The following is a 27,348-nucleotide window of genomic DNA, read 5'->3' as shown; positions in this document are numbered from 1 at the left end:
ATTCAGTTGTTACAAGAGAGATGGAATGTAATAAGGAACTATGGAGTAAGTCTCTAGGATGATGTTACAAATAGCTCATAGGATTTGGGTTTGTGTAAGGTGATGGGACTGGTCAAGGAAGCAAGGTTTGGCCTTTAATTATATTCTGTAAGGAAGTGGGGGTAATTCTAAGATTGGGTCTTAATTTTTTTTAATCTATATGGCAGGAAGTATGCAGAGAGCTTAAAGCTACGATTAGTAAAGGCGTATTATCTGCCATGTTATTGAAGATGAGGAATGTGTGATCACTTTAGGTGGTTTGGACAATGTTATTCTTTTTGTCTGCATTGAGACACAATTACACAATGGTCACATTTTTGTCGTGATCCATCACGATCACAGAGAGGCCTGTCTGACATTGGCAATCTGTGCTGTTCGTCATATCCAAAAGGAGAAGCTCACAGACTAGCTTTGAGCACTGGCACAGCATCTAGCATCTCCAAAGCCTACCTGTAGCGCCAAGCCAGCTCCTGGGCTTCAGTGATTGCTTTTCTCTTTCTCAAATGAATAATAAACAGAGGCATAACAGGGTACTATTTATGTTTTTGTAAGTTCACTTTGGCAAAAGTGACATGAAAACTAAAGGAATACAAAATTAGTGACAGCGAAGACCAGCTAGGGACTGTCATCAGAAGTAAGCCATGATATTAGCTATCATCAGAGTCATAGTCATGGGAATAGAGAGAATTGGACAGTTTCAAGAGCTGTCGAGGGAATGAGATTAATTGAACTTGTCAAAGGGTAGACTTGTGAACAGTGGAAAAAAAAATCCAGATGACACAGTTAAGCTTTGAGGTTTCTGGATTAGGCTGCTGGAAGAGGAAAAGTAAAAAGAAAGAATAAAGGAGGGCTGGGGAGAGTCTGAAGTTCATTTTGAGTTTTCAGGCAAATATTCAATTAAATGTGTCCATCAGGTCATTAGATATATTGGTCTAGGTTTTAAAGGAGAGGCATGAGCTAAAGATATATATCTGGGGCTCATTAGAATATAGAAGATATTTGAATGAGAAGCAATGAAAATAATCTAGGGAAGAAAAACAAAGGAAAAACTGTAGAGAGTATCAGTATTAAAGGAAAAATAACATGGAACACATCCACAAAAAAATGTAAGAAGGGTCAACAGTAGATAGTGGGATCGCATAGCCAAAGGAAGAAAGAATTTCAAGAAGGACAAAGAGGTTAATAGGGTCTAGTCCTGCAGAGAAGTTGAGAAAATAAGGGACAAAAGTATTCATACGTGGGTTTATAGGAGAGGAAGGTTTCCTCAAAGATAGTAAAACAGCCTGTTTAAAGGCTGATGATAAAGACCTGGGAAATAGAGAGAGACTGAAGACATGGATGTGTGGCTAAATGGAAGCAGGTTCCTTAGGACACAGACAGGGACGATTAGCCTTAACTAGTCAAAGCACAGTCTCTTCCACCAAGGCAGAGGGAAAGAAAGAGACTGTAAGCATAAATACACATAATTTAATAACTATTATTTTAATTAAAGTAAGAGGGAAAGTCATCTATTGTCAATGGCAGGGAGAAGTTGAAGAGAGCCATAAATACTTGAAGTAACTGTTGAGAGAAATTGAGGAAAATTTACTAGGGAAGCATGGAAAACTTATGAAGACGTACTGATAAATCTGTTAAAGTATGGTATTTCAGAAATGGAATAATGTCTGACAGTGAAACATCTACTGTAGTTATGCAAGTGGGTAGCTGAACTGAGGAGATGAGGGAAATGGAAGCTTCTGGAGACAGCAGGACAGCCCACGGGAGCTGATTTTTAAGGATGAAGGCACAACCTGGGTGGAGAGGATTGTGGACCTTGTGCAAAAGTCTTCAATGAGAAAATACTATAATAAAATGGTGAATGATAAATGGCCACTTGGCATGAAACACAATGGAAGAGAGTTTTACCTAAGAGTGGTACCTTTGGAATTGACCCTGGCAAGTGAGTAAACTAGCAACTCTAATGGAGTAGGGGAATGAGCCCTTAGTCTTAGTGGTGATCTTCAAGATGAACAAAGTTTTCGTGTAAGAACAGAATGGGTATACAAGATACAAAGTTTGTTTTGGAAGAAAGGTTTCAGAATACACAGTGAGTCTGTGCGAGAAAGTACCAAGAAGAGTGAGACAGAGGAAACTGCAAAAAACCACAGAGATGAAGATACAAGAAAGGAAAGATGAATAGAGATACTTGTATTCTGGGTGGGAAACGGACAATAGAGAGAAGGGAAATGAGGAATCATTGGCGTGAAGATTTGCAACAGAACTTGGTTAAAAGTTGATTCGGTATGGGTGTAAGCAAGTACAGGTCCCAGGAAGAGCCCGAGGCCTGCTGCCCTTAACAGCTAGTAGGAAGGCTTTCAGGAGAACATTAAACAGCTGTACAATCACCTTGTAGTAAGAAGAGGTTGTTTTGTTGTTTTAATTACTAACTTACATTACCATGTGTTCAATTCAAGAAGCTGAGTAGCTAGCTGTTAATTCAGCTGGAAATTCTGGACTGTGGTGACATTTACAGAATGAGGAAGAAACATCTAGGAGTCTAGTAACGTGTCAGACTGTGTATTGATTCTCAAAGTTTTATATACATAGGAATCACCTGTGGATCTGGTTCAAGTGCAAATTCTGCTTTATTAGGTCTGAAAGCCTACAGGTCTAATAAGCTCACAGATGATGCCAATATTGGCAGTCTAGGGACCACACTATGAGTAGATATGTCCCCTAGAACTCAACTTTTAACTAAGTGTATTGTGTTAATTATACAGATAAAACACATAGTTAGAAGAGAAGGAAAAATAACGTTAGATTTAAAAGTATCTAACACTGAACTGATAATGCTCTAGGATAATCTAATTGGCTAAAAGGACTTGATTCCACATCATTCATTTATGACTTCAAGTTAAAGGAAAAAAGGATAATATTTAGCCATTTTTAATGGATGCCTAAAAATGAATTAATACCACTCCAGTTCATGAGATGGGCCTCCCAAGTGTTCAAAATAACCTACATAAACTGACAGGTTAAGAAGAAAATTAATGTACGCCTAAACAGCATATCCATCATCATTACTATGTATTTCTCTCAAGGATTTTTAATACATATACATTATATTTAGCCTGAAGGAAATGTCTAGGTAAATCATACCATGTCTTATTTTAGTAGGCAATTAAGAATGATGTTGTTATTTCAGAAAATGAGAACAGAAGTTGATAAAGGTGACTCACAAGGCATCAGAAAACCACTCATACAATATTGTACATTTTTTAGCACTTTCAGCCTGTCATTGCTGGCACTATTGATTAAATGCAAATTGCTTCTAGGTAACCATATGATAACAGGAAATTTGTGAATTTATATTCTTGAAATGCTGGAACTCAATTTTCCTGCTTGATCAAAGCTATTTTAAGATACAAAAATAGGATGACAAGCAGATAAGCAGATTATTCAGATAGATTCAAAAATTTAATTAGCTAATAAAATGTCTTCCCAAGGTGATTTATACTTTAAGTGCTCGAATATGTCACATGAACTCTGAAACGTAGAGTGCATCTTCTCTAAGTAATTTTCTACTTGTGGAATTTCCCTCAAAAATCATAACAAAGAATATACCTTCAAATAAGTATATTATGAAATAAGGCATTTTGCTAATTTTCTACCATATATATTAGTCTTCAGTTTAATTTTAAAACTAAAACATTAACAATATAATCATAATTCCCATTTCTTAAAACTATTTATAGTAATCCATTATTAAGCTGCTAACAGAATAGCATATAAAGCTAATAAGCAATTTAAAATCACTTTCCCATTTATAAAAGTCAACTCTGAGCAATGGTGATGAAATTCTCTCTCTACCCTAAGCAGCCTAAAAAAGGTTATTTTTTCCTAGAAGGTCTTTTTTTGTTCTCTAATAGTTCCAACTCCACAGCAAGTATTACCTTCTATCTGTGGTAGTGTTGTATTTGTAAAAGTCTAATAGATTTCATAATTTATGAAGTCAAATGCTCAAAAAAAAAAGTTAATCCACACAGATGACCTTCCTATAGTTAAAATTATTTAAGGGGAGTTGGGTACAGCTCAATGGTAGAGCACATGCTTAGCATGCACGAGGTCCTGGTTTCAATCCCCAGTACCTCCATCAAAAAAAATAAACCTAATTAGCTCCCCCCTAAAAAAACACCCCAAAACAAACAAAACAGCTCTAACATTTGAGGGGAGGGTATAGCTCAAGAGGTAGAGTGCATGCTTAGCATGCATGAGGTCCTGGGTTCAATTCTCAGTACCTCCTCTAAAAAATAAATAAATAAACTTAATTATACCTCCCCTGACCAAAAACAAAAAAAAAGATTTAAAAAAAGAGCCCAATTAAAAAAAACTTATTTAAGATTCAGAATACTTGTTTCTTCAGCTTGCCCAATGCAGACTATCTACTCTGCCTGTTAGAAATTCTCTCACAAACTATTGCCAATTACATAACAAAAATGGATGTTTATGTCAAAATCAAAAGTCAAAGCCTTAATAATGTCCCTGAAGGTAAAGCAGTCCTTATTAAATTAATAAAAACCCCAACTGTGAAGGACAAAACTCTAACGTTTTGGTAGGGAATAAAAACAGCAAACCATCTCATCATAAATATTGAAAAAGGCTGGGCATCTTCTAGTTATGGTAATGTAATACATAAATATCTGGAAAACGTAAATGTGTTATAATTTACGACGATTACTAATAACTATAAAGTATAACAAGTGTAACTTTCTGATGGAAGTGAGAACACAAACAGGGTCTTAAGTATATTTCTAAGGGTCAGGTCTAATCTATCCCATTGTATTATGCAAGCCTGCTAGAATCCCAGCCTTGAGGGGACAGAACAATATATGAAGGAAAATCAATACAAGTTTATGTTACAAAATTGTTAATTTACAGCTAAACAATACAAAAGTTAAAGAAGGTTTATGAAAAAGTCAGTCACAGCAAAATCAGGAAAGATTTCTCTGGGCTAACCTTTGATTCTACTTGATATGAAAAATATATTTTAAAGATATATTTAAAAAGCATTATATCATATTACTTTAATCTTTCCAACTGTACTAGAATTAGAGAGTACAGAGCATAGAGTTTATAAGCAACAAAACTTAGGAAAACACATAAAAATGAATGCAAAACCTACATTGACTTTTTCTTTAAGGTCCGAAAAGTTGCCTTCTTTCCGATAGATTGCAAATTCAGGACTCTGCAACACAGCTTCTGAACGAGTAATCCAACTGTGAAGTTCAGTTATATCGACATCCAACCTAAGACAGGAAAGAATAAGGGTCATTATTCCTTGATTATCTCTTTCTCCTGTATGGGAAAAAAAAAATCTATTCCCTTTTACCATTCTTCTCATAATCTGAGACTCCTGCCTGATGCCCCTATTACAGTTAATAGTACTACTATTTCCCTAGTCAGGTTGGTTCAAAATTTGGAGTCATCTTTGATCTTGTCTTATGATCATAGAGGTCATTTTATTCATCTCAATGTAGCAATGACTTCCACAGTATCTCCTGTAAGCTATCCCTCAGCCTTTGTTTGAATGTTTGCACTGACTGAAAAATTACTGCTTCCCAAGATAACTCTCTTTTTGCAAAGCATTTACAGCAAACAAAAAAAAATCCCCATTGGTGGCCCCCCATTAAACAATACCTCAGCTATTCAAGCACTTTTTGAAGTCTCCAACCATACTAACTCTGTGTTTGGCCATGTGACTTGCTAGAGCAAATGGGATATTAGTAAGTGTAACGCAAGCACGGGCTTGATAAGTGCGTGCACCTTGGATCGTGTCTTCTTAGAACACACGCTCTGAGAAGGCAACTGTTATATAAGAACTCCAACAACCCTGAAGTGCCTTAACGAAGCTCAATATTGCCAGGTGGAGAGACCACGTGGAAGAACATGTGGTGGTAAGCAAGTGAATAAAGCCTTCTTTGACCTTCTGACTCATCTCAAATGCTAGATGAATATAACCAAGTGAGTGCTCCAGCTGACTCCACTTAGACCCACAGAACTGCCCAAAGAACCCTGCCCACGTTGCAAAATTGTGAGAAATGATAAATAACTGCTGTTTTAAGCCGTTAAATTTGGGAGTGGGTTGTTATGCTGAAATAGGTATATGATCACCTATACTGTTATTCTCAAACATTCCTTTATTCCAGAGATCTGGAGTTAATGGGAATAAACTATTAACTCTGACCAGGTGATTCAGGTATAGTTAAAGCAGCGATTTGGGGGGAATCAAAGATGAGTTGCAAAGGTGGAAAATGTCTATGAATCACTTGAAATTCCAGGCACAATTCTGTGTGCATTTCTCATGAGAAGGAACCTATAGATTGTATCAGAGCCTGTAAAGAATCTATGATAAAGGGAATTTAGAGGCCATCTAATCCAATCGTTTTTTAAACAAAACAAACAGGTAACCAAATGAATGTATCCAGAAAAATAAATGACTCACTCAGTTTTCACAGGAAATTTGTGGAGTAGAAGGAAAAAACAAATACAAGACACCAAGTAAGATATTATAATTACCATGCTCTATCTTCTTTTCCAGTACAACCCTCAAATAGTTGTAATCAGTTCCTTCAAGCCACAAGAAGATATGTGATGGTCAGCCTACCCTACTCCCAATTACTTCAATGGATATTCCATAGTTTGTCAGTTTCATACTTTCCTTAAAATTTGTTTCTTAAAGGGATCATATCAATAGTGTTTAGTATAATCAGGGAAGAACAGACAATGATTTTCTTTATTTACAAATGCTTCCACTGATAAAGCCTGAGAATTGAATCAGCATTTTAACTTCCACATTAGACTTTCAACTCACACTGAAATAAAATTGAGGTAAAACTTCTAGAATTTTTCCCCATAAACTACCATTAAGCCAGTTTCCCACTATCACAAACTTATTTCCTAAACTCAAATTTCAGGGCTTTAAGTCATATAAACCTGTTAGAAACTATTCATGTTAGTTGCAGGCTATTGTTTTAAAATTAAGCTGATAAAGAGCTTCAGAGAACACAAAACACTTCCAAAAGCATACACTCTTTTGCACTTAACAAAAGTCTGTGGTAAGGTATTATCAATCTCTGTGCTCATATGAGGAGATGGAGGTTCAGAGAAATTAAGTTAATTGATTTCAGGCTGTTAGTACCATCGGGGAAGGAACTTCACTTATCTCGTTCACCACTATATGCTTCACCTCAAAGAGGGCCTGGTTCACCAGGCCTGGAATTAACATTGGTCTCGTCTGCACATGTGTTATAATTATCCTTTATCACCATTGCCAATCAATTGAAAAAAAAAAAAGGCAAAGTTTATTTATTCAGTTTCAAAGTAAAAAATTTTCAAAAGAATCTTATAATACTTTTGGACATCTGTTTTTCTGAAAAATGTGAAACTGTGTGTTTCCTTTTAAAACAGTCAAATGTCTCCCTTTGTTTTTGCCACAAAATATACACTGTTTACTATATGCCAGACATAGTATTAAACTCCACAAATAACAGAGATGAAAATGCAGCAGTCCACATTAACAAGGAGTTTGGTTTAGCAAAGCATCCATTTGACAAAATAAAATGCTTTAGAGATTGAACTGGGGCTCAGCTCACACTGTGACTTTTTGTAAGGATAATCAAAAAACACCTTTTCAATGAATTAAAATTAAATCAGCTTCCAGACTAGAGGCTCTGCCAAGTAAATTGGTTACCTTCACACAATGAAGGCTTTGTGGAGTCAACACCATGGTAACCATTGGCTTGCTGCTCAGACGGCCAAGATTTTAAGGGGGGCCTGGGCACCAGTTGGCATGTAGTTCTAATAATTCAGATCAATTCAGGCAATAGGATGTGAAATTCCATACAGAGGTCTTTCCTCTTTCAATTTTTTTGTTTGCCTAATCTTATAAATTTGGAAAGAGATTGCAAAAAGTGCCTGAAATTCTCCTTTATATAAGAAGTTTTTTGGAGAGTGATTATACTCTTTGATTTACAGATTATTTTTAAGGGATTTCAAATTTTTTAGGGCAGTTATGAGTAGAAGTAGAGTGCTTTACTTAGGAAAAAATACCTAGTCATAGGCACATTGGTTATTATGTAACTCTTTCTGAAATGGAATGAAACAAAATTTCAATGAGTTTGTACTATTCTCAGCTGCCAGACTCTTTTTCTTTCATCACTGTGAAATCTTGATTCCTTTGAAAATAGGTGTAACCTAAACCCAATTCTTACATTATTTAAGCTCTGAGCTATCACTCATCTTAACATTTTATTTTCTGTTGCTTCCATTCGGGCTTCTTATTCTCACCAATCTATGATTTCCTGACTAAAACTTTTTCTTTCCCAGTGTAATAAACAATCAGCCTATACTCCAACGACTAACATTCACCACCATCCCTTGGAGTTCTGGGAGTTGACTGTTAGCTGTTAGCACTTGTCTTTCCTCCAATATTCTGCTGGTAGGCGTCTCCATGTCTTTATGCCAGCAGTGAGGGTGGAGGGGTGAAGGGGAAGGAGAGGCAGAGTTTCAAAAGGCCTCCCATGCACCCCTACTGAGTGCCAGTGGCCCACAGTCAATGCTTAGTCTCAGTGTCATTTCCACTGCTCTTAGCAAAATGAACAAGGTTTCTCCTTCTTGGCTCCTACTCAGACTCTGGCTTCCAAGTAACAACTGTACATTTATTTCACTCCTTATCAATTTGGCAGCTATTGCTTCATCACTTTCTGTGGTTTGCCCCCTAGTTTTCACACTTTCACCGGTATTAAATGTTTTTCAGATATCTTTGCTCAGATGTATGACAAATTAACAGAGCCCCTTGATTTAAATCCGTACATGTTTCTAAATTGGGTGCTATCTATTCTCCCCAGTGCTTTGCCAGTGGTATATTCTATCGTGCTTTGTACTACCTGAGGCTGGGTATTTAATCACCAACTGAAGATATCATTCAGATGTAATTAAGGTACCTTTTCAAACCCTTCAAGAATAACACTGAAGAACTATTTTCAATGCCAGATTAAATCTTAGATTCTGTGCATGTATTTTTCCTTCTTCATAAAATCACTCATTTCTACTAATTTTTTTTGACTTTTAAAACACTCACAAAACGATGATCAACTGACATAGAGTAAGTTGCTTACAATGGGCCTCTACACTCTCAGAATCAGCTCATTCTTAAAATTCCTTACTACTCACTCATCTTACTCTCATAACACACTTCACTCTGTACTTAATGTACTATTATATGTTATTACAGATTCAAGCCCTTAAATCCAGTCTAACTTTATCCAACTTAAAATTCTCTTCCATTTACTAGGAAAATTATGACTTCTAACTCTCTATTCATGAAACGATTTTCTTCCTGTAATTGATGGATATTCTGTCCTATATTTTTCAAGTATGTCCTAAAAAGTTCATCTTTGTCATTATTTATGATTAGCAGTGAAGTGACAATTTTCTCTCCTTCATGAAAGCACTCATCGAAAACTCACCAAAACTAAAATTTATAAAGTCCCATAGATAGACCAGAAAAACCATGTCTCTTTCGGGGGGGAGGTGTTCATTACCAAACCAAGATTTTTTTTCAAAGAGTACTTCCATTAACTTGCAAGTTTCAAAATATCTAAAAAGTATAATGCATATATACCAAATATTTGGAAGGTCAAAGTTTTCCCACAAGATCATGTATAAATTGACTCTACTTCCTCCAGTTGAATTTCCCATAAAGATCAGTTACACTCCCTTGTGTTCAAAACTGGGAGATATATGTCTGTGTGCAGGTGTTAAAAGTTTTAAAAGTTGTCAATTTTGAATTGTCAACAGTATATCATTACATGGAACTTGTGCTATACAATAACTGTGCTAATTCTGTCAGAAGAGCCTCTTAATGGGCACTGACTGTGTTCTGGTAATACAGTGACAGCCACATAAAGTATTTAACTAAGATGACACAATTACATAAACTTTAATTCACTCACTTTCAATATACCATTTGGAACTCATTAATCCTAAATGTGTAAACTTTGAAAGGAGAAATGCTCCAAGCTCCCAGACTTAACTTAATTTCATTAGTGAGCTAGATTATAAATGGCCATTTTACATCTTTAAACATCTCTGCACATAGAATTTTATAAAAACACATGATTAGCAGCCTGAAAGTAAAGTAGTAACATTTATAAAATATGTTAACTCTTGCATATTTGCATATCTGTTCTAGGCCTAGACCAGGTGACTTAACAAACCAAATTTTTAATGTACATGTTAACTAGCTAGAACACATGTTTTCATGATCATGGAAACAAAACTCTGACTTTTTTTTTTTTTTTTACTAGTACTACAATGTGGAAGAAATCTTCCTGGAAGTGAGGTAAGATTTAAAAATTTTGTTTATTATTTATTTTTAATAATCATCTTTCTTCTTCAGAGTTCTAGAAAGTGAGAACACATTTTAATTCCATTGGTATATGGCTCCTATCCAGACTGTACATCATCTGATGAACTCCTAGTCATCTTTCAAGACTTAGTTCCAGACATACAACTTCTGTGAAGGTTTTTTTTTTTTTTAATTAATTTCTCCCTACTCTTACTCCTTCAGCCCTCTTTCTGGGGAAACTGGTCTCTCCCTTCCACATGTTTCCACATATTACTTCCTTTTAAAAACTGAAAAAACAGAATATAAATTAAATTTTAACCAGAAAGATCTTATAAAATATCAAATGAAATATTTTTTAAATTTTTTTTAAATCAATATAAACCCTCAGTGCTAAAATATAAAGTCTTTTTAGGGTTTTGAGATGTGCTGAGTACATAGTAATTATTGTATTTTTAGCATTATTCATTATTATTAAAGGGGTAAGTCCTATTTAACCAGGAGAAAACAAGTTAACATTTAGTTAACTACCTCCCCCCAAATCAAATTAGTTTGTATATACACACACAGATGTGTGTGTGTGTGTCTGTGTGTGTTTGTACAGTGTAGGCATGCTTTCCTTGGTGGGAGGGGGGCCATGTGATTGCCTTAATTTTCTGTAATGTGTGTGAATGTGTCTGTATGTGTATGTATGTGTGTACCTTAAATATAAAATAAATATGGTGCAGTGGAAAATCACTGAATGGAAAGTCAGGTGTCACAGGTTTTGATTCCTCATCTTAAATCTTTATGCTTTTCCCTTGGGCACATGACTTACTTTCTCTGACCTTCCTTTACTTCTTCCTTTAAGCTACAACAATTTAAAAGTGTCCATCAAACTGGTCTTAAAATAGAAACTAACAAAGAATCCTTTTTTGGTTACTCTTAAATGTGTGTTTATTTACCTCACTAATTAAAGAGGTTTTGACCTGAGATAGAAAGCTGAGGTCAGCTTTGCTTACACTGCAGCTTTGATGTTCCAATTACATTAGTCTGTTCATCTAGCAATCAAATAACATCGAAGGATGTTATAATTCCTGTTTATAATAAGAACCCAGAAGCACTTTCAACAGTTTACACAACACCAGAAACAAAATATGACAAATGGGAAAGAACACCATCCTTAGTGAATATAAACTTGCTACATTAATAGTCTTATCAAATAATCAGTTTTCCTCATGTTTCTATGATCTTATTTACAAGCTTAAACGTATTTCTAGTTTTATATGTGTAAGTTTAAGCACATCACACATAAAATAATACATTTCAGTACAGTAAAATTTAATGATTCCAGATTGCACTGAAATGCATCTTTAAAAGATACTAAAAAATCAATTCCTGTGTAGTTTACCTGGTCCTAAAATATGCCTATTTAATATGTGCTTCAAAATCTGAATTCTAGTCCAAAACATAAAATTTATCCTTAAAATCATGCATCTTCTTCATTGTCAATTATGGCAAACCAAACTACATGTTTAATGTGTACAAAAATACTGCCTTTCAAAATATATGCCCTTGAATACAAACCCAACAATTTAATATTTTTAAGCTATAAATGCCAGAAAACTCGATGAGTTATCTAGCACTGATATTAATCTTTGTACCTCTAGGATAGTTGATTGTACTGAACAGAATAAAACCAAAAAAAAAAATAGTTTCTCTGCAAAATGTAAAAAGACTAAAATAGGGTTGGTTAAAAAAAACTTTAAAATAATCTTCTTACCTTAATTTGGTAACAAATCTCAATCATTTAAATATACATTGGTAATATTTATTTATAAGATGTGGTATGTTTGAAAAGAAGTTCCTTTTACGTTTTCTGTTAATAGAACTCTCAGGGAAGCACACCTTAAAAACTAAGGAAATCCACAAAATTCTATTATGTCAGAACCAGCTAGATTAGAGGAATTAGTTATAAAGCCCAGGAGTATGAAAGCACATGGATAAAAACTGCATGACCCAGAGGACTGGAAATAAAATGTTGCTAAGCCACAGATGCCTGGAGCCTATTTTTCATTTTCAGTAAACTGAAAGTCCCTTTGAAACACAGTTCTTGGCAAGAAAATCATCTTAACACAGGTTAATAGAAATAGTCTTTTAAGTGATAGATGAAATCTTGTCATAGTAATAAATCCATGGTCATACAATGTAATATGCTCAAGCTGAAAACCCTGAGCCATTTATTTTAAAATCAAATTTGATGTTTATTTAAAATGATGAAATCAAAAAGAAAAGCTGTATGTGCCCTTGTGAGAAATAAATGTGGGCACTAGAGGGTGCACATTCCCTTTCACAGCGTGTCTGGACCTCAATTTGGCTTCTCTTTTATTTTCTTATCTACATAACGATAACATGGTGACAAATGGATTTTTCATGGGAGATCTCTTACAGAGAAACATAAAATGTCCAAAGATACAGATAAAATGGTGTAAAAAGAACATGTTAGTAAGACACTCTTCAGATACACAGTTAAATGCCTTCAGCCATTTAGTACACACATGCACAAAAGTATCCTGAAGTCACAATACAGAGGATTCCCTTGAGAAATGCCTTTGATTTGGGAAGACATGCTTAATCTAAATAATGCAGTAGCATTCTGGATTTTTAAACTCAGGAGCTTTCCCAAAGTTTATTAATTTTACCTCATTTTTGAATGTTAATAAACATGTGGACACTCGTACTCTATAAATCTGCCTATAATTACATTCCTGTACCATCTAGCTTAAGTTGTTTAAAAATGTTAACATTCAATCAAATTCAAAGAAAAAAATAGCATTTTAAACATCTTGTTCATGTCACATGCTTTCATAAGCAAATTATTAACCCATCTCCCATGATAACCACGTAGGCTATTTGTTATGACCTTCATTTTCAAAGATACATCATGAACAGAGAGCTTTAGAATTCTTTATTTTCAATACACAGTGACGCATGGAGTTAAGATTCAAAACCAGCTTTGTCTGAATCCAAAGATTTCCATTACACTACACTTATCTTCCTTTGTTCCAAATGAAAGGGAAACCATTTTTTAAAATATTAAGGAAAAGTCAACACGAACTTCCTGTTTGTGGCTAGACGTACAGTCTGATGGTTATAACTGCACTATTTTGGACTATATCAGAATTTGACTGGCATCTCTAACATTAGGACATTAATTCTCAACATTATTATTAACCTAAACGATGATACTTAGTTGAATAATTCATACCCTCATGGCATAATGAAATAGTTACTTTTCCCAATTTATTTTTACTCTGGAATCTTCCTTAATTTCCTAAAATCCCCAACTTTCCAATCTGCTGATGTGTTTTCTGATGTTAGCACTGACTAAGCGTAGATGACAAAGGTTGTTACTTATAACATATAGTAGAGTTAAGACGATGGTTAGCACTAGAAATCTCCCACTTGGAAAAACAGTTCAATTATATGGGACTCCCATTTATGCCTTGATGCTGAAAAAAGACATCTAACTTTGAAAGATTTTTTTTTTCACTGAAAAAGCTCTTTATTTAAAGATAGCCAAATGCTTATAGAATCTATTAGACTTTGAAGTTGAAACAGCCATGATTTAGGGTAAGTGTCTGGTTTCCATAGACAGACCTCAACAAATTCATAAACAGTCTCAGGGAAGCTTTTATTTTCAGCTAAACAATTTGATGAAATCACATTTAGTTTCTCACTATAGATGATATGACATAGAGTTTAAGAAGGCAGCATCCTGTGCTCGATGGCTGGGTTCACATCCTGACTATACTGCTTTCTGTAAACTATGTGACCTAGAACAAGTCACCTGACCTTTCTGTGACTCGTTGTTCCCTTTGGCAAAGAAGGGCAATAATTTAAAAAACTACTTTATAATACTATTTTAATAGCTGAGCATGTTAATATGTGCAAAATATTTAGAAGAGCGCTTGACATATGGCATAAACCATATACGTTAGGTACTGTGATTAGTGCTTTTCATGATTTTCCTGCTGGATTTAAGTCAGCCCTTGAGCCATCTCTCACCTTCTCCTGTGAGAGCAGAGATACTTGTTTTAGTGTTTTGTTAAGGCCTGATCAAGTAAAAGCCATTCTTGTAACTATAAGAATAAAAACTGCAAAGAAAACTATTAAGACAAAGAAACAAATACTAAAAATTACCAAGAGAAAAATAATGTCATCCATTGCACCCTTTATCACAGGAGTAGGCAAACAATGGTTCGGGGAGAAATTTGGCTCGCCACTCAATTTTGTAAATAAAGTTTTATTGGAACACAGTTACACTCATCATTCACATATTGCTAATGGTTGCTTTCTCCCTACAGAAGGAGAGTTGAGTACTTGCAAAAGAAATTCTGTGATGCACAAGCCTAAAATAGTGACTGTCTGAATCCTCAGAGAAAAAATTTGCTGACTCCCTTCCTGCTCTATAGAGTAAAACTGAAATGGTCAATCTCTCCTAACACTTATGTGCAGCCAAAACGGTGTGATTCACAGTAGCCATATTGATTTGGCTTTTTTTCAAAAATATGCACTGGCATTCCATGATCAGACTGAAGTCTACACTCCTGTGTAAGTATCACTTATATACAGACTTATAGGGCAGCCTGTATCCGAATCATCCTTTTCCCTCACCTTGAGTTCAAAATGCCCTATTCTTTAAGTGTCCAATTAGATGCTAATGTCTCCATGAGCTTTCCATGCTCAACTCTCAAGCAGGAAGTGAGCTTTTCTTTTCTTCCTTATGACTTTTCTAATACTTTCTTGGTACGTCTTCATGACATAGTTTATACTACTAGAATACAAGCTTTCTGAGGGAAGGTCTAAGTATGGTTCTTTGTCGTGGCAACTGGAATGCTTTACAAATCATAGTGACCTATTAAATATTGTTGAATGAATAAGAAAATCAGTAAGGAAACTAATGTTGCTGTCACTACAGTCTTGAAATACTTTGGACTCATATTGACTACATGAGTGTTCAAAGAACTCCTCCATACATGGGGTGGTTCCTTGGACCTTGTGGGAGGCAAGTTAAACATTAAATACTCTCAGTGTGAAAGCTTGCTGAGTTTAAAGGACTTCAATATGCTTTTATGTTGTGTGTCTTTAAAGTTTAAATAACTTCCAGTCAAGGTTCAGAAACTATCTAACGTAATGCAGAAAGCCATTTAGATCTGATGTGTACTCACTGCCCCACTGCCACTTCACCAGGATCATGAGTTGTTTCAATCTATCTTCTTCTTTTAATGAGTATCTCTATGAACTTTAGTTAAAACCCAAAGCAAAACTCACTGCTCTACAAAGCCAGTGTCTTACTCAGCTCATGCTGATACAACAAAACACTAGAGAAGAGTGGCTTAAACAATAGATATTTATTTTTCTCACAGTTCTTGAAGCCAGAATTTCAAGATCAAGGTGTCAGCACAGTAACTTTCTGTTAAGAGCTCTTTTCCTGGTTTGTACATGGTCACCTTATCATTGTACCCTCACATAACAGGGAGAAGATAAAACAAGCTCTCCTATGCTTCATCTGATAATGACACTAATCTCATCATGAAGGCCCCACCCTCATGACCTCTTCTAAACCTAATCATCTCCCCAAAACCCCATTTCCAAGTAACATCAAATTGGGGTTAGAACTTCAAGACATGCATGTTGAGGGTGTTAGGCACAATTTAGTCCACAGGAGCCAGACATCATTGTGTATGTCTGTAGTTGCATAATGTGTGTTGATTTATAGAGATATAAGTTTCTTAATAGGGAAGACATCAGAATAAGAATATTCCCAGAAGATGTCAGAATATTTTCTATCATAACATAAATGTGGTGATGGAAAGATACCTCTTCCAAAATAATAATTGGGGACTCAACTTTCTCCTGGGGAGAAGATATATATTCTTACCTAAATAATTATCAAGAGAGACATAGATTTACTATATGATCCAGCAATCCCACTCCTGGGTATATATCCAGAGGGAACTCAAACTCAAAAGATACATGCACCCCAATGTTCATAGCAGCACTATTGTAATAGCCAAGACATGGAAATAACCTAAATGTCCACTGACAAATGACTGGACAAAGAAACTGGTGTGCACACACACTGACACACACAGACACACACACACACACACACACACACACAAAATGGAATATTACTCAGCCATAAAAAAAGAATAAAATAATGCCATTTGCAGCAGCACAGATGGACCTGGAGATCATCAGTCTAAGTGAAGTAAGCCAGAAAGAGAAAGAAAAACACCATATGATATATTCATACGTAGAATCTAAAAAAAAAAAGAGAAAAAAGAAAAAAAGAAAGAAAAAAGAAAAAGAAAAAAGAAGACACTAATGAACTTATCTATAAAACAGAAACAGACATAGTAAACAAACTTATGGTTACCAGGAAGGAGGGGGTGGGAAGGGTAACTTGGGAGTCTGAGATGTGCAAATACTAACTACTATATATAAAACAGATTAAAAAATGTCTTCTGTATATAGCACAGGGAACTATATTCAATATCTTGTAGTTGCCTATAATGAAAAAGAATATGAAAACAATTATATGTATGTATATGTATGACTGAAACATGCTGTACACCAGAAATTGGCACACTGTAACTGACTATACTCCAATTAAAAAAAGAGACACATATAAAAAAATTTCCACAGTATGAGGGCAAATGAGGAAAGCCATATAAATTACATTTTAGAGGTGAAGAAATAGATTCTGAGTGAGATTAAGGGACTTGCTTTAGTCACACAGCTGATGAGTGGAAGCTACAAGGCCAGAATCCATCTCTGTGCAGTCATGGCCCATCTGCTCACTGGGATCCATTCCCCATGTTTCTCTTGTCCTCTCTGTATCAGAGGGACAAATATTTCCTGCCACTGTTTGCCCTCTGGCTTCCAATTCACTGGTAGAATACTTGAGGATGGAAGGAAGAGAAAAGACAAGTTCCTTCACATTCCACATTTGCTGGCATTTCTAGAGCAGCTTCATCTCCACTTCAGCTTCAGTTTCCTCTGAACGATCTCTCCCTCCATAGGCCCAAGCTCTTGCCTGGCAGTCCTGACACTGCTATTCCCTATTGGAAGGTCCCAACTTTGGGGCTCTAGTATCATCCTCCCTGCATTATTTCTCCAACCCAAGGGATATGAGCAGCTTAATGATGATGTTAGTGTTTTGAGTTGCCTCACTATCCTCTGTACTGCTTCCTAGCTTTTTACCACCTGCTTCACCAATTCCCTGTGTTATGTTTTCTCTCTCTCAAACACCTAGAGTAATTTCTGTATTCCTGACAAGACTGACAAATACCTATTTACTATCCCATGATTATTTACTGAATACCTACAATGTGTTAACTTCTGTGTTAAGTGCTGTAGGTCTAGAGTGGAAAATAAATGCAGCCTGCCCTCAAGGAGTTTACTTGAGATACAAATATGTAAAAACAAAATCATTACAATAAAATTTTACAAGTCTTTTTTTAAACTTAACTTTATTCAAGCATAATGTATGTACAATAAGCTGTATTTTTTTTTTAAAAACTTAATTGAAGTATAGTTGATTTATAATGTGTTAGTTTCAGGTGTTCAGCAACATGATTCAGTATATATGTGTGTGTGTGTGTGTGTGTGTGTATGTAAGTTTTCAGATTTTTTCCATTATGGGTTATTACAAGATAGTGAATATTTCCTTTGCTATACAGTGGGGCCTTGTTGTTTATCTATTTTATATACAGTAGTGTGTATCTGTTAATCCCAAACTCCTAATTTATCCCTCCCCCTCTTTCCCCTTTGGTAACCATAAGTTTGTTTTCTATGTCTGTGAGTCTATTTCTGGTTTGTAAATAAGTTCATTTGTATCACTTTTTTAGATTCCACATATAAGTGATATTATATGATATTTGTCTTTCTCTGTCTGACTTACTTCACTTAGTATGATAATCTCTAGGTCCATCCATGTTGCTGCAAATGACATTATTTCATTCTTTTTATGGCTGAGTAATATTCCATTATATATATATATACACACACACATTATATATATTTATATACATACACACACACACACACACACACACACACACACATATACACATATATATACATACATACACACACACCATAACTTCTTAATCTACTCATCTGTCAATGGACATTTAGGTGGCTTCCATGTCTTGGCTATTGTAATAGTGTTGCTATAAACATTGGGGTGCATGTATCATTTCAAATTATAGTTTTCTCCAGATATATGCCCAGGAGTGGGATTGACAGATCACATGGTAAGTCTATCTTCACTTTTTTTAGGAACCTCCATACTGTTCTCCATAGCAGCTGCACCAATTTACATTTCCACCAACAGTATAGGAGGGTTCCTTTTCTCCACATCCTCTCCCAGTATTCATTATTTGTAGACTTTTTAATGATGGCCATTCTGACCTTGTGAGGTGATACCTCATTGTAGTTTTGGTTTGCATTCCTCTCATAATTAGCGATATTGGGCTTCTTTTCGTGTTTCCATTGGCCATCTGTATGTCTTCTTTGGAGAAATGTCTATCCAAGTGTTTTAATGGAAGTATTAGCAAGGCTGAGAAATGCCTGGGAGGTTAGGTTCCCAGAGAGAGAGAGAGAAAGTAGTTAGTTGGGGAAAAGGCATGTGGGAGCTAGAAAAGGGAAAGTCAGGAAAAGAAAACCTTCCATACGGAGAACAGTAAGTACAAAGAAACAAGTTGGAGGGAATATAGAGAATTTGGAGATCAGACAGTGGTTCATTAAAGCTGAGCAGAGGGCAGTGCCACTTGAAATGCAGTTTGTGGGCAGTCTGTAAACTACCTGTAAGTAGTCTCTGACAAGAAAAGTCACGAGAGCATAAATCAAATCAGTCACAAAGCATACAATTTCATTTGATTTTTTGTAACTGCAAAACTTTCTTGAAAGAGGAAGCAGTGCATTGATTTATATGCTGGCTCCAGCTCCTTAGCTCATTGTGTGCTGGTAATAAACAGTTTGCAGACTATTTTGAGTAGCACTAGCATATTAAAAAAAAATGGGTAGGGGAGAAGTGAGTGAACCTGGAGAGTCAGGCAGTCAAAGATCAGAGAGCAATTTCTGTGCCATGCAATTCAAGAATCATGGGCAGAGGAATGATCTAATTAAAACACCATTTTAAGACATCCCTTAGAAGGCTGTGAAGAGTCTGGATAAGAAGGGTGAGAGTGGAGGCAGAGAAATCAGTTAAGAATTTCATGCAGAAAACTATCAGAGACTGAACTAGGGGGAAAGCAGCCTGGATGTAAAGGAAGGATGTAAAGAGAATGTAGTAGGCATCCTTGGAGGGTAGCAGCTATCGGGACCATTGTGAATGGCTGCACAGGTTATGCACTGCACAAGTCCAGAAGGTGCTTTTTTTTAGGAACTATGCGACACTCTCTAACTCTGAGTTGTCTAAACTGCAGAACCTCATTTGTGATTTCTGTTTGAGGTCCAGGTGGAAATGCTTTCCTCCCAAAAAAAAAAAAAATTGGATGGCACAAGTGTGAGCATGGAGAAGGAGGTTAAGCTAGAGACATTAATTTGGAAATCATCAGATATAAATGGCTGATAAAAGCAAGATTATAAGTGATAATGCCCTGGAAAAGAAAGTGTCACGAGAAGAAAATAAAGCCAAAATTTGAGTCTTTTGGGGAACAACATGAAAGGGATAGGGAAGAGGAGACTGAGAAGATACAGTTGAAAAGCCAGGAGGAGAAAAGAAAGAGGAGAGAACAATGTTCAGAAAATGAAAAGGAAGAAAATTTCAAGAAGGAACTAATCACCACTGTCAAGCACAGCACAAAGGTCAAGAAGGATAAGAACTGAAGAGCGACCTTTGGAACTGACAATTAAGGAGTTCTCTGGAGACCTTGCTGAGAGCAGTTTCAGCACTTGATGAAGAATATGAGACGGTGAAAGAAAGAATCAGAAATAAGGGAATAGCAGTAGTTCAGATTTTCTGATTAAAAATCAACTCTTCTCTGCACTCAGCTCTGCTTCTTCTTTTAGATGAATAATTGTGACTCCCATTTGCTTTACTCAGGGAACAAACAAAAATGTATATCATGGTTCTGGGAATATGGCCTTGTCTTCCTCTCTGTGGGTGTCCCTTTGAGCCTTGCATTGTGGAAGAGTACATGTTCATACAACTGCTACAGCTAGACATCCATAACTATGTGTAGCATCTTATAAGGATCAGTTCCCATTACAGTGCATTTCAATTCAAAACATATATTGGGCATCTCCCATACAGAAGGTGCCATAACAGGTCAGGAGTATGATATGGACCCTCGCCCAGGGAAGCTTTGAGTCTAGAGTGTGAAACAGGCGTATGAAAAGATTACTTCACCATACTGCAATAGAGGTGTCACAAGATGCTACATCTTGTGTAGCATCTTATGTGGTATCATTAGCCAAGCCTGGAGAAGATACTTTATACCACTGGGGCCAGTTTGAGGAATGAGAAGCAAGAGTCAGCTCGTAACTAACATGATGCTCTAGTGCACTCATTTCCAAAATTTGGGCCCTGAATCAGCTGCATCAGCATCACCTGGGAACTTGTTAGAAATTAAGATTCTCAGGCACCACTTCAGATCTGCTGAATCAGAAACTCTGGTGGAGATTAGTAATCTGCCTTTTAACAAGTCCTCCAGATGATTCTGATACATGCTGAAGTATGAGACCCACTGTTCTTGTGCAAGGGTTCTCAAACTTTAACCCAGAGAGCCTGTGAAAAGATTCCTGGGCCCATTTGTAAAGTTTCTGATTCAGAAAGTTTGGAGAGCACCCCCCCTAAATCTGCATTTCTAATGAGCCCCCAAGTGACACTGTTGTTTCATGCACTGCACTATGAGTATCACTGTGCTAAGTGCTCTCTGGTCACTCGGCATGCCTTTACAATTAACACTCCTATAGTCTTCAAAATATACTGACTTATTCTTGACTTACTCTATGACAAAATAGCTTTTTGAACCTTCAAATGGATGGTTATCTGTTTTTGGAAAGTCTGGAAGGTTTATACTCTTCACCAAAAATAGCTTCTAAACTGAAATTTGAGTTTGTGACGAAGGTCATTTGACTCTAATACATAAAAAGAAATAGGGCATTGCAACTATATCACTGGAATGGAAATTAGGAGACTGAGCACTAGTCCTCATTTTGCAATGGAAAGCAAGTTATTTAACCTTTCTGGACCTCAATTAACCTGTAACTGTGGACTAGAGACTGGTTTCCTTAGATAAAAGAAGCAAAGTCTTATTTTTCTATGCCAAGGGGCAAAAAATATTATTACCGAGACCAACACCCCAAGTATTTTAGGATCAATTTATCACATGGAAAATTTTAAAATTAACCTTTCAATACAGTAATCATGTAGTTAGATTCTAGCTTATAACTTCCAGATTATAATCTGGGAGTCAAAGTTAAAATAAATGTCTAAAATAAAAATAGTTCAGGCATTAATCTCATAAAATTGCAAAAAGAGAGGTCTTATCTAACTTCCTTCCAAGGATGTGACATAAACTAACATCATCCAGGAAGTAGACATAAAAAGAAAAAAACACAATTAATCTGAAAAATAGAAATAGTAAGCAGGGGGGTACCCAGTCAGAGAAGCAAACTTAACACTGTCTGCTTACCCAGGAGAAGACGAAGAAATTCACTGAATTTAGGTATTTCTAAGTGCCTCTATACTACCCTTGCGGTCAAAGATAACACTAAAGCTGAAAAAGTTATCTTTATTGAGATGGCATTTACTTAAAAAAAGATTTAATTTGCCATTGTTTTCACCTGGATGATACAAAATGTAGTATGCTTTTGTGAAGTCTCTTAAAATAACTGCTACATGATTAGGAACTAATCTTGATAAATCCCAATTACCTAATTGATCTAGTTTTAACCTAGTCTGATAATTACCTATACGTAAAATAACATCACTGAACTGTAGGGATAATTTACTGTTAGAAATAATTACCTTGTGACCCAAGATCTTCAAACACTCTTGTATATATTACTGTAAGGAAGACAATTTATGCAGTAAATATGACAAATGTAGAAACTGCATGATTATTAAGGAATCAACTAAATGTACCTTAGATAATTAAGAAACTACAGTGTGGTACAGAGCTGAATTTAAAATCCCTTAATAGTTTTGAGTAAATAATGATATACTAATGTGTAAAATTAGAATACTAAAGATTATTAGAATGTTCATTTGTTTATTATTAAGAAGAATTCCAGGAAGAATTAGATAGAATTCTTAGATGTTACTGGAAAATAAAATTTTAGTTATCATAATTAATTAGACTGTATTACTCTTTCAACAAATATTTTTTATTTTTCATTTTATGCATGGTACTATATATGGAATCTAAGTAAAATATAAATCTGATAACAAGATTCCTTTTTGTAATTGGTGATGAGAAAACTGTATGTGGGTGACATTAAGGCATATAGCAAAAAGAATGGAATGTAATGTAAATTAATCTTTCCAAGTAGAAAGATCTGGGGGAAGCTAGACACAAAATTGAGAGGAGAAAAATAATGAATATCATAAGAAGGGACTTGTGTTTTATTGCAGAGGAACTGGAGTTATGGGGATCTCAGGTCTGGAGGGTCAGCATAAAAGCAACAATTTAGACATATTAATTTGAGGCAGATTAATCAGAAAGGTCAGTGGAGGGGAGGCAAATCTCGCCACAGGGAGGTATACAGCTTACGTTATGGAGTTGGCAGTTAGAATGATTGGAAAATGACTAAAATGACATTACTTGCCCAATAATATAATGTAGTAATAAATAAAAAGAAAAGAAAATGACAGGAATGGAGAAGTCAGGTGGTGAATTCTATTATGAAGAAGAAGATGATAAGGTAATTTTTGGTTATATATGTTAAGCTTGATGCTTATTATGGGATTTTTTTTCACACTAGTGCATGACCACCATCTCTACCTTGTCCGCCACCATCACCTTCACTATCACCACCACCGCCACCTCCACCACCATCCATCCTAATAGAACAAGAACAATAGCTATTGCATTTACTGAATTCTTACAATCTTACAGGCAACAGCAGTAAATGCTTCTTACTTAATCCTCACACTTAGTGTTTCATAAAGTGAGGATATTGAATTTGAGGTAGAGATATCAGGTAATTTGCTGGGGATCAAAAGCTAGTAATTAAAACAGGCAAATTTCAAACCTGAGTAATTCTGATTCCAAAGTCCATGATTTCTCCAATATTCACTACTCTTTTAGGCACAAAGGCAATGAATTCTAATAACTAAAATATGTGTGCAGTGAGTAACTAGGTGTGGTTAATTGGAAGCAACAAATGTTTGCAATTGATAAAAATAAAAATTGAAGCACCGGCTGGATGCACAAGTAGAAGTACCCAGATTGTAGCTTTAAAGACAGATATAAAAGTGAAATTTGAGGGAAACAGTCAGATATGGAGCTATGATTTTTTGAAGTCATTCATTTAGAGCCAAACTTGAATCAATGAGTGGAGATAATTCAAATAAAGAAGTAAGATGTATTTATGACCTACTACCATAGGAATGAGGCAAAACGAGGAAAACAAGTCATGGTAGGGGTAGGGCCAGCAGTGTGTCAAAGAAGATGAAAAAGTAAATCATTTTTTAAAAATCAGTATTCAGTTGACTGTCAAGACTACAGTCTTGGCAGTTAAACGCTAGTGGTTTTCACCTGGGACAAGAGGGAAACACTAGCCACCATGATGCTTTCGGTCATGTTTGCATGACGCCTCTATAACTATTACAATATTTCAAGCAAATGCCTTCCTGTAGACAATTATCACATACTGAATTTAATTGCTCCTAAATGTTTGCTCATTGGCTCTCTTTGGTCTAAATTTTTCAATCTAGAGTCTTAAACAGAGTGTCCATGTTATTGTACTGTCCAAATCAGGCCACATTTGAGAGTGTAAGTTGGTGCTTTATATAATTATGTTAGGACAAAAGGTGTAATTTGGGATGATTCAAGCAAACCAAGACACAAGATTACCCTTGTCATTTATCCACTAAAGAAGCATTTTACTACACAGTCCAGGTTCTGTAGTCACGTGACCTCAACTGAAATCCTGGCTCAGGGACTCTGAAGCTGTGTGTAATAGTAATAATAGCCATTCCTATTTTGTAGGGTTAGTGGGAAGAATAAATGAGCTATGCATAAAAAGCATTTCATCTAGTGCTGAGTATATAATAAAACCCTCAATAATTGTTAGATTTTATTTAAGTAATATATTCTTTATATTCCCAATTGGACATCTCATTCCAGGCACTTACCAAAAGTGCTGAGCACATATGATACAAACAGAATTTAGGAGACAAAGTAGTTTACCACTAGTCAGACTTTCTTGAAAACAAAAATGTATTCAGAACACATTTTTTCCTAACCCAATACATTCTTCAAGCAGGAGCCAAGAATAAGCTTTTAAAGACATAAATTGATATCAATCAACTTGCTCGGCTAATATCTGTATTAGGATAGGGCCCTCAACACGTTAGGAGGGTAAGTCAACTAGGTTTCCATATTGCTCTGCTTGGGAGATTGCTGGAGAGCTGTTAGGTCGTTGCAAAGGATCCATAAATCCATGTGCCCACTAAGCATTGTCTGTAAACTCATTTTCAAGGCATCAAATTAATATCCATGCTATTAGGATTAATAAAAAGCAAATTCATCAAGAGTGTTACTGATTTATTTTTGCTGTCATGTTCTTTCTCTATCAGTAAATGTTAAAATGTGAACTACTGTCATGAGTAGGGTCCTTGGAAGTTACTGTCCCAAATAGAATGCCTATATTCAAAGATATTGAGAATCATTTGATTACAATAAGGCTCAGTAAACTCTTTCTGTAAGGAGCCAGACAGTAAATGTTTTAGGCTCTGTTACAACTACCCAACTGTGCCTTTGTGATGGGAGAGCAACCACAGGCGAGACATACATGAAGGCATCTGACTATGTTTCGATAAAACCTTATTTGTGGACACGGATCTTTGAATCTCAGATCATTTTCCCATGTCACAAAATATTCTTCTATTTTTTTCAACCATTTAAAAATGTGAAAAAAGTTCTTACCTCACGAACCATACAAAAACTGGTAACAGGCTAGATTGAGCCTGCAGGCTTTAGTTTGCTGAGCCCTGGACAAGAGGGTTCATTCACTTAGCCAAGCAGCTTTGTCCAGGGAGAAAGGCCCCATGGTTTACTATGGAATTACGAAAGTAGGTTTTAAGTCATGGATTAACATGGAAGTATTGAAAGTCCCAAATAAGGTACTTGAATAACTTCTCAAGGTGTTTCTTCCTTTGCCTAGAACATCTGACATGCTATTTTTATGTACGTGTTCTTCCCCCGCTTCCCTAGTCCTGTATGTGCAAATTCTAATGTCAAGTGTTCCTTGTGTTCCTAAACATATGCTGCGTATACACATAAGGCAGATTTTCATGTTCTTTCCTAATCTAATTGGAATGAAAATGAACTTGTACCATTTTTATGATTTTCAAGCTAGCCTTTGTATTTACGAAATTATATTCCCAGCATTTTAATATACCTAATGATTTACATAACACCTAACTTATCTACAATGTCTAGTTGAGAATATCCACAAAAAAGATCAGTTAAAAATTCTAACACCTTCAAGATAAGACTTTATAAATGTAAAAGAATAGGAAATCTGTTCTGTAATTACTCCTGATTTAGGATGCGCAGATTGAGACATTATGTTCTCATAAACTAACAGAATGGATCTCGTCTATTATAGGTGTACTTCTTCCTGAAAATGTCCGTTCCATTACTGGAGAAAGGCATTTAATACAAAAGTAGGCACTGAACAAGCAGGCTCTTTATAAGAAAAAAGAAAGAATAGAAACTTTCAGGATAAAATGCATCCATGGCAGTTTATCACTTGTGGTTTCTTCTTTCAATCCAGAAAATAGTATCTCTATTAAGCATACAGCTTTCATCGGGATAGGAACTCCTTGGGAAAATTTTAAAACTTACTTCATAATTTGTCTCACTAATTTAACTGACACTATAGGCACCTGAGGCTTCCGGAAATACTGTTTAAGTAAAAATGCAGCTGTCAAAACAGCTGTAAATGAGTTTTCCTGCTTAACAATTACTCTTTGCTTAAGGATAAAGCCATGAGTAAAATCCTCTCACCTTTTCCTAATTTCAGAATCCACAATAATCTGCCTCTTCTTTTGGGGAGGTGGTGGTGGAAGTTCCTCTTGAGCATGCTTTACCAGGATCTGTTCCCTTGTGGTCACCATAGTTACCGTTTCCATTACAGTTGTCTGTGTTAGTGATGGCTGAGTGGTGGTGACAGCCTGTGAAATCTGCAAGAAGTATTGAAACAGAGGTCACACATTGCTTGAAAGACTTCAATAAAGATTGCTTGGAGTGGTGAAGGAAAATAATGAGAAACTGTTCCTGCTTGTTGGTAAATTGACCTTCAGATCAAAATAGCACCATATTGAACTCAAATCAAATTGTTTTATCTGACTTAAGTTATGTTGACTGAAATCACAAAGGAAAGTAATCTCAAATCCAGAAGTAAACTTAGCACCTCTTCAATTTATTGGTCAAGCTATGGGAAATAAAGGGGGCAAAGGATAAAAACTTAGGATGTCTTTCTGACATTTAATTAGACATGCTGTTTAAAGTGTTCACAATGTGAATGTAAATTTTGCAACTTCACTGCTTGGCACATTGTACATGTTTATTAAATTCTTTTTTGAATGCTTCTTCAGTTATTGTATTTGGTGATTATTTATAGTCCATAAATTTTTAAACAAAATTATTTGAACGCTATAATAAATGACTTTTTAATCAAATAACTGACATGTC

General features: G+C 35.6%; 1 protein-coding gene and 1 long non-coding RNA gene across 10 annotated transcripts in view; one reads left to right on the top strand and one right to left on the bottom strand.

The window, feature by feature from the left end:
* The window catches only part of DMD (dystrophin), a 1,947,932-nt gene that overhangs the window by 1,225,182 nt on the left and 695,402 nt on the right, over positions 1 to 27,348 (bottom strand). For all 9 annotated transcript variants that reach the window (XM_064483309.1, XM_031445593.2, XM_064483311.1 and 6 more), the window contains 2 exons: positions 26,662 to 26,837; positions 5,201 to 5,324 (listed from right to left, as the gene is read on the bottom strand). In XM_064483309.1, coding sequence (XP_064339379.1) covers positions 5,201 to 5,324; positions 26,662 to 26,837 — 300 coding nt within the window. The remainder of the gene's footprint in view (positions 1 to 5,200; positions 5,325 to 26,661; positions 26,838 to 27,348) is intronic.
* Positions 1 to 27,348, top strand: part of LOC135320282 (uncharacterized) — a 100,243-nt gene that overhangs the window by 54,428 nt on the left and 18,467 nt on the right. Inside the window, exon 4 of the long non-coding RNA XR_010379534.1 lies at positions 10,386 to 10,420. This is a non-coding gene — a long non-coding RNA (uncharacterized LOC135320282). The remainder of the gene's footprint in view (positions 1 to 10,385; positions 10,421 to 27,348) is intronic.

Source organism: Camelus dromedarius, chromosome X (genome assembly GCF_036321535.1).
Source record: "Camelus dromedarius isolate mCamDro1 chromosome X, mCamDro1.pat, whole genome shotgun sequence".
Lineage (NCBI taxonomy): Eukaryota > Metazoa > Chordata > Mammalia > Artiodactyla > Camelidae > Camelus > Camelus dromedarius.
Note: the sequence above shows the minus strand (reverse complement) of the source record. Positions and strands in the feature narration are given on the sequence as shown.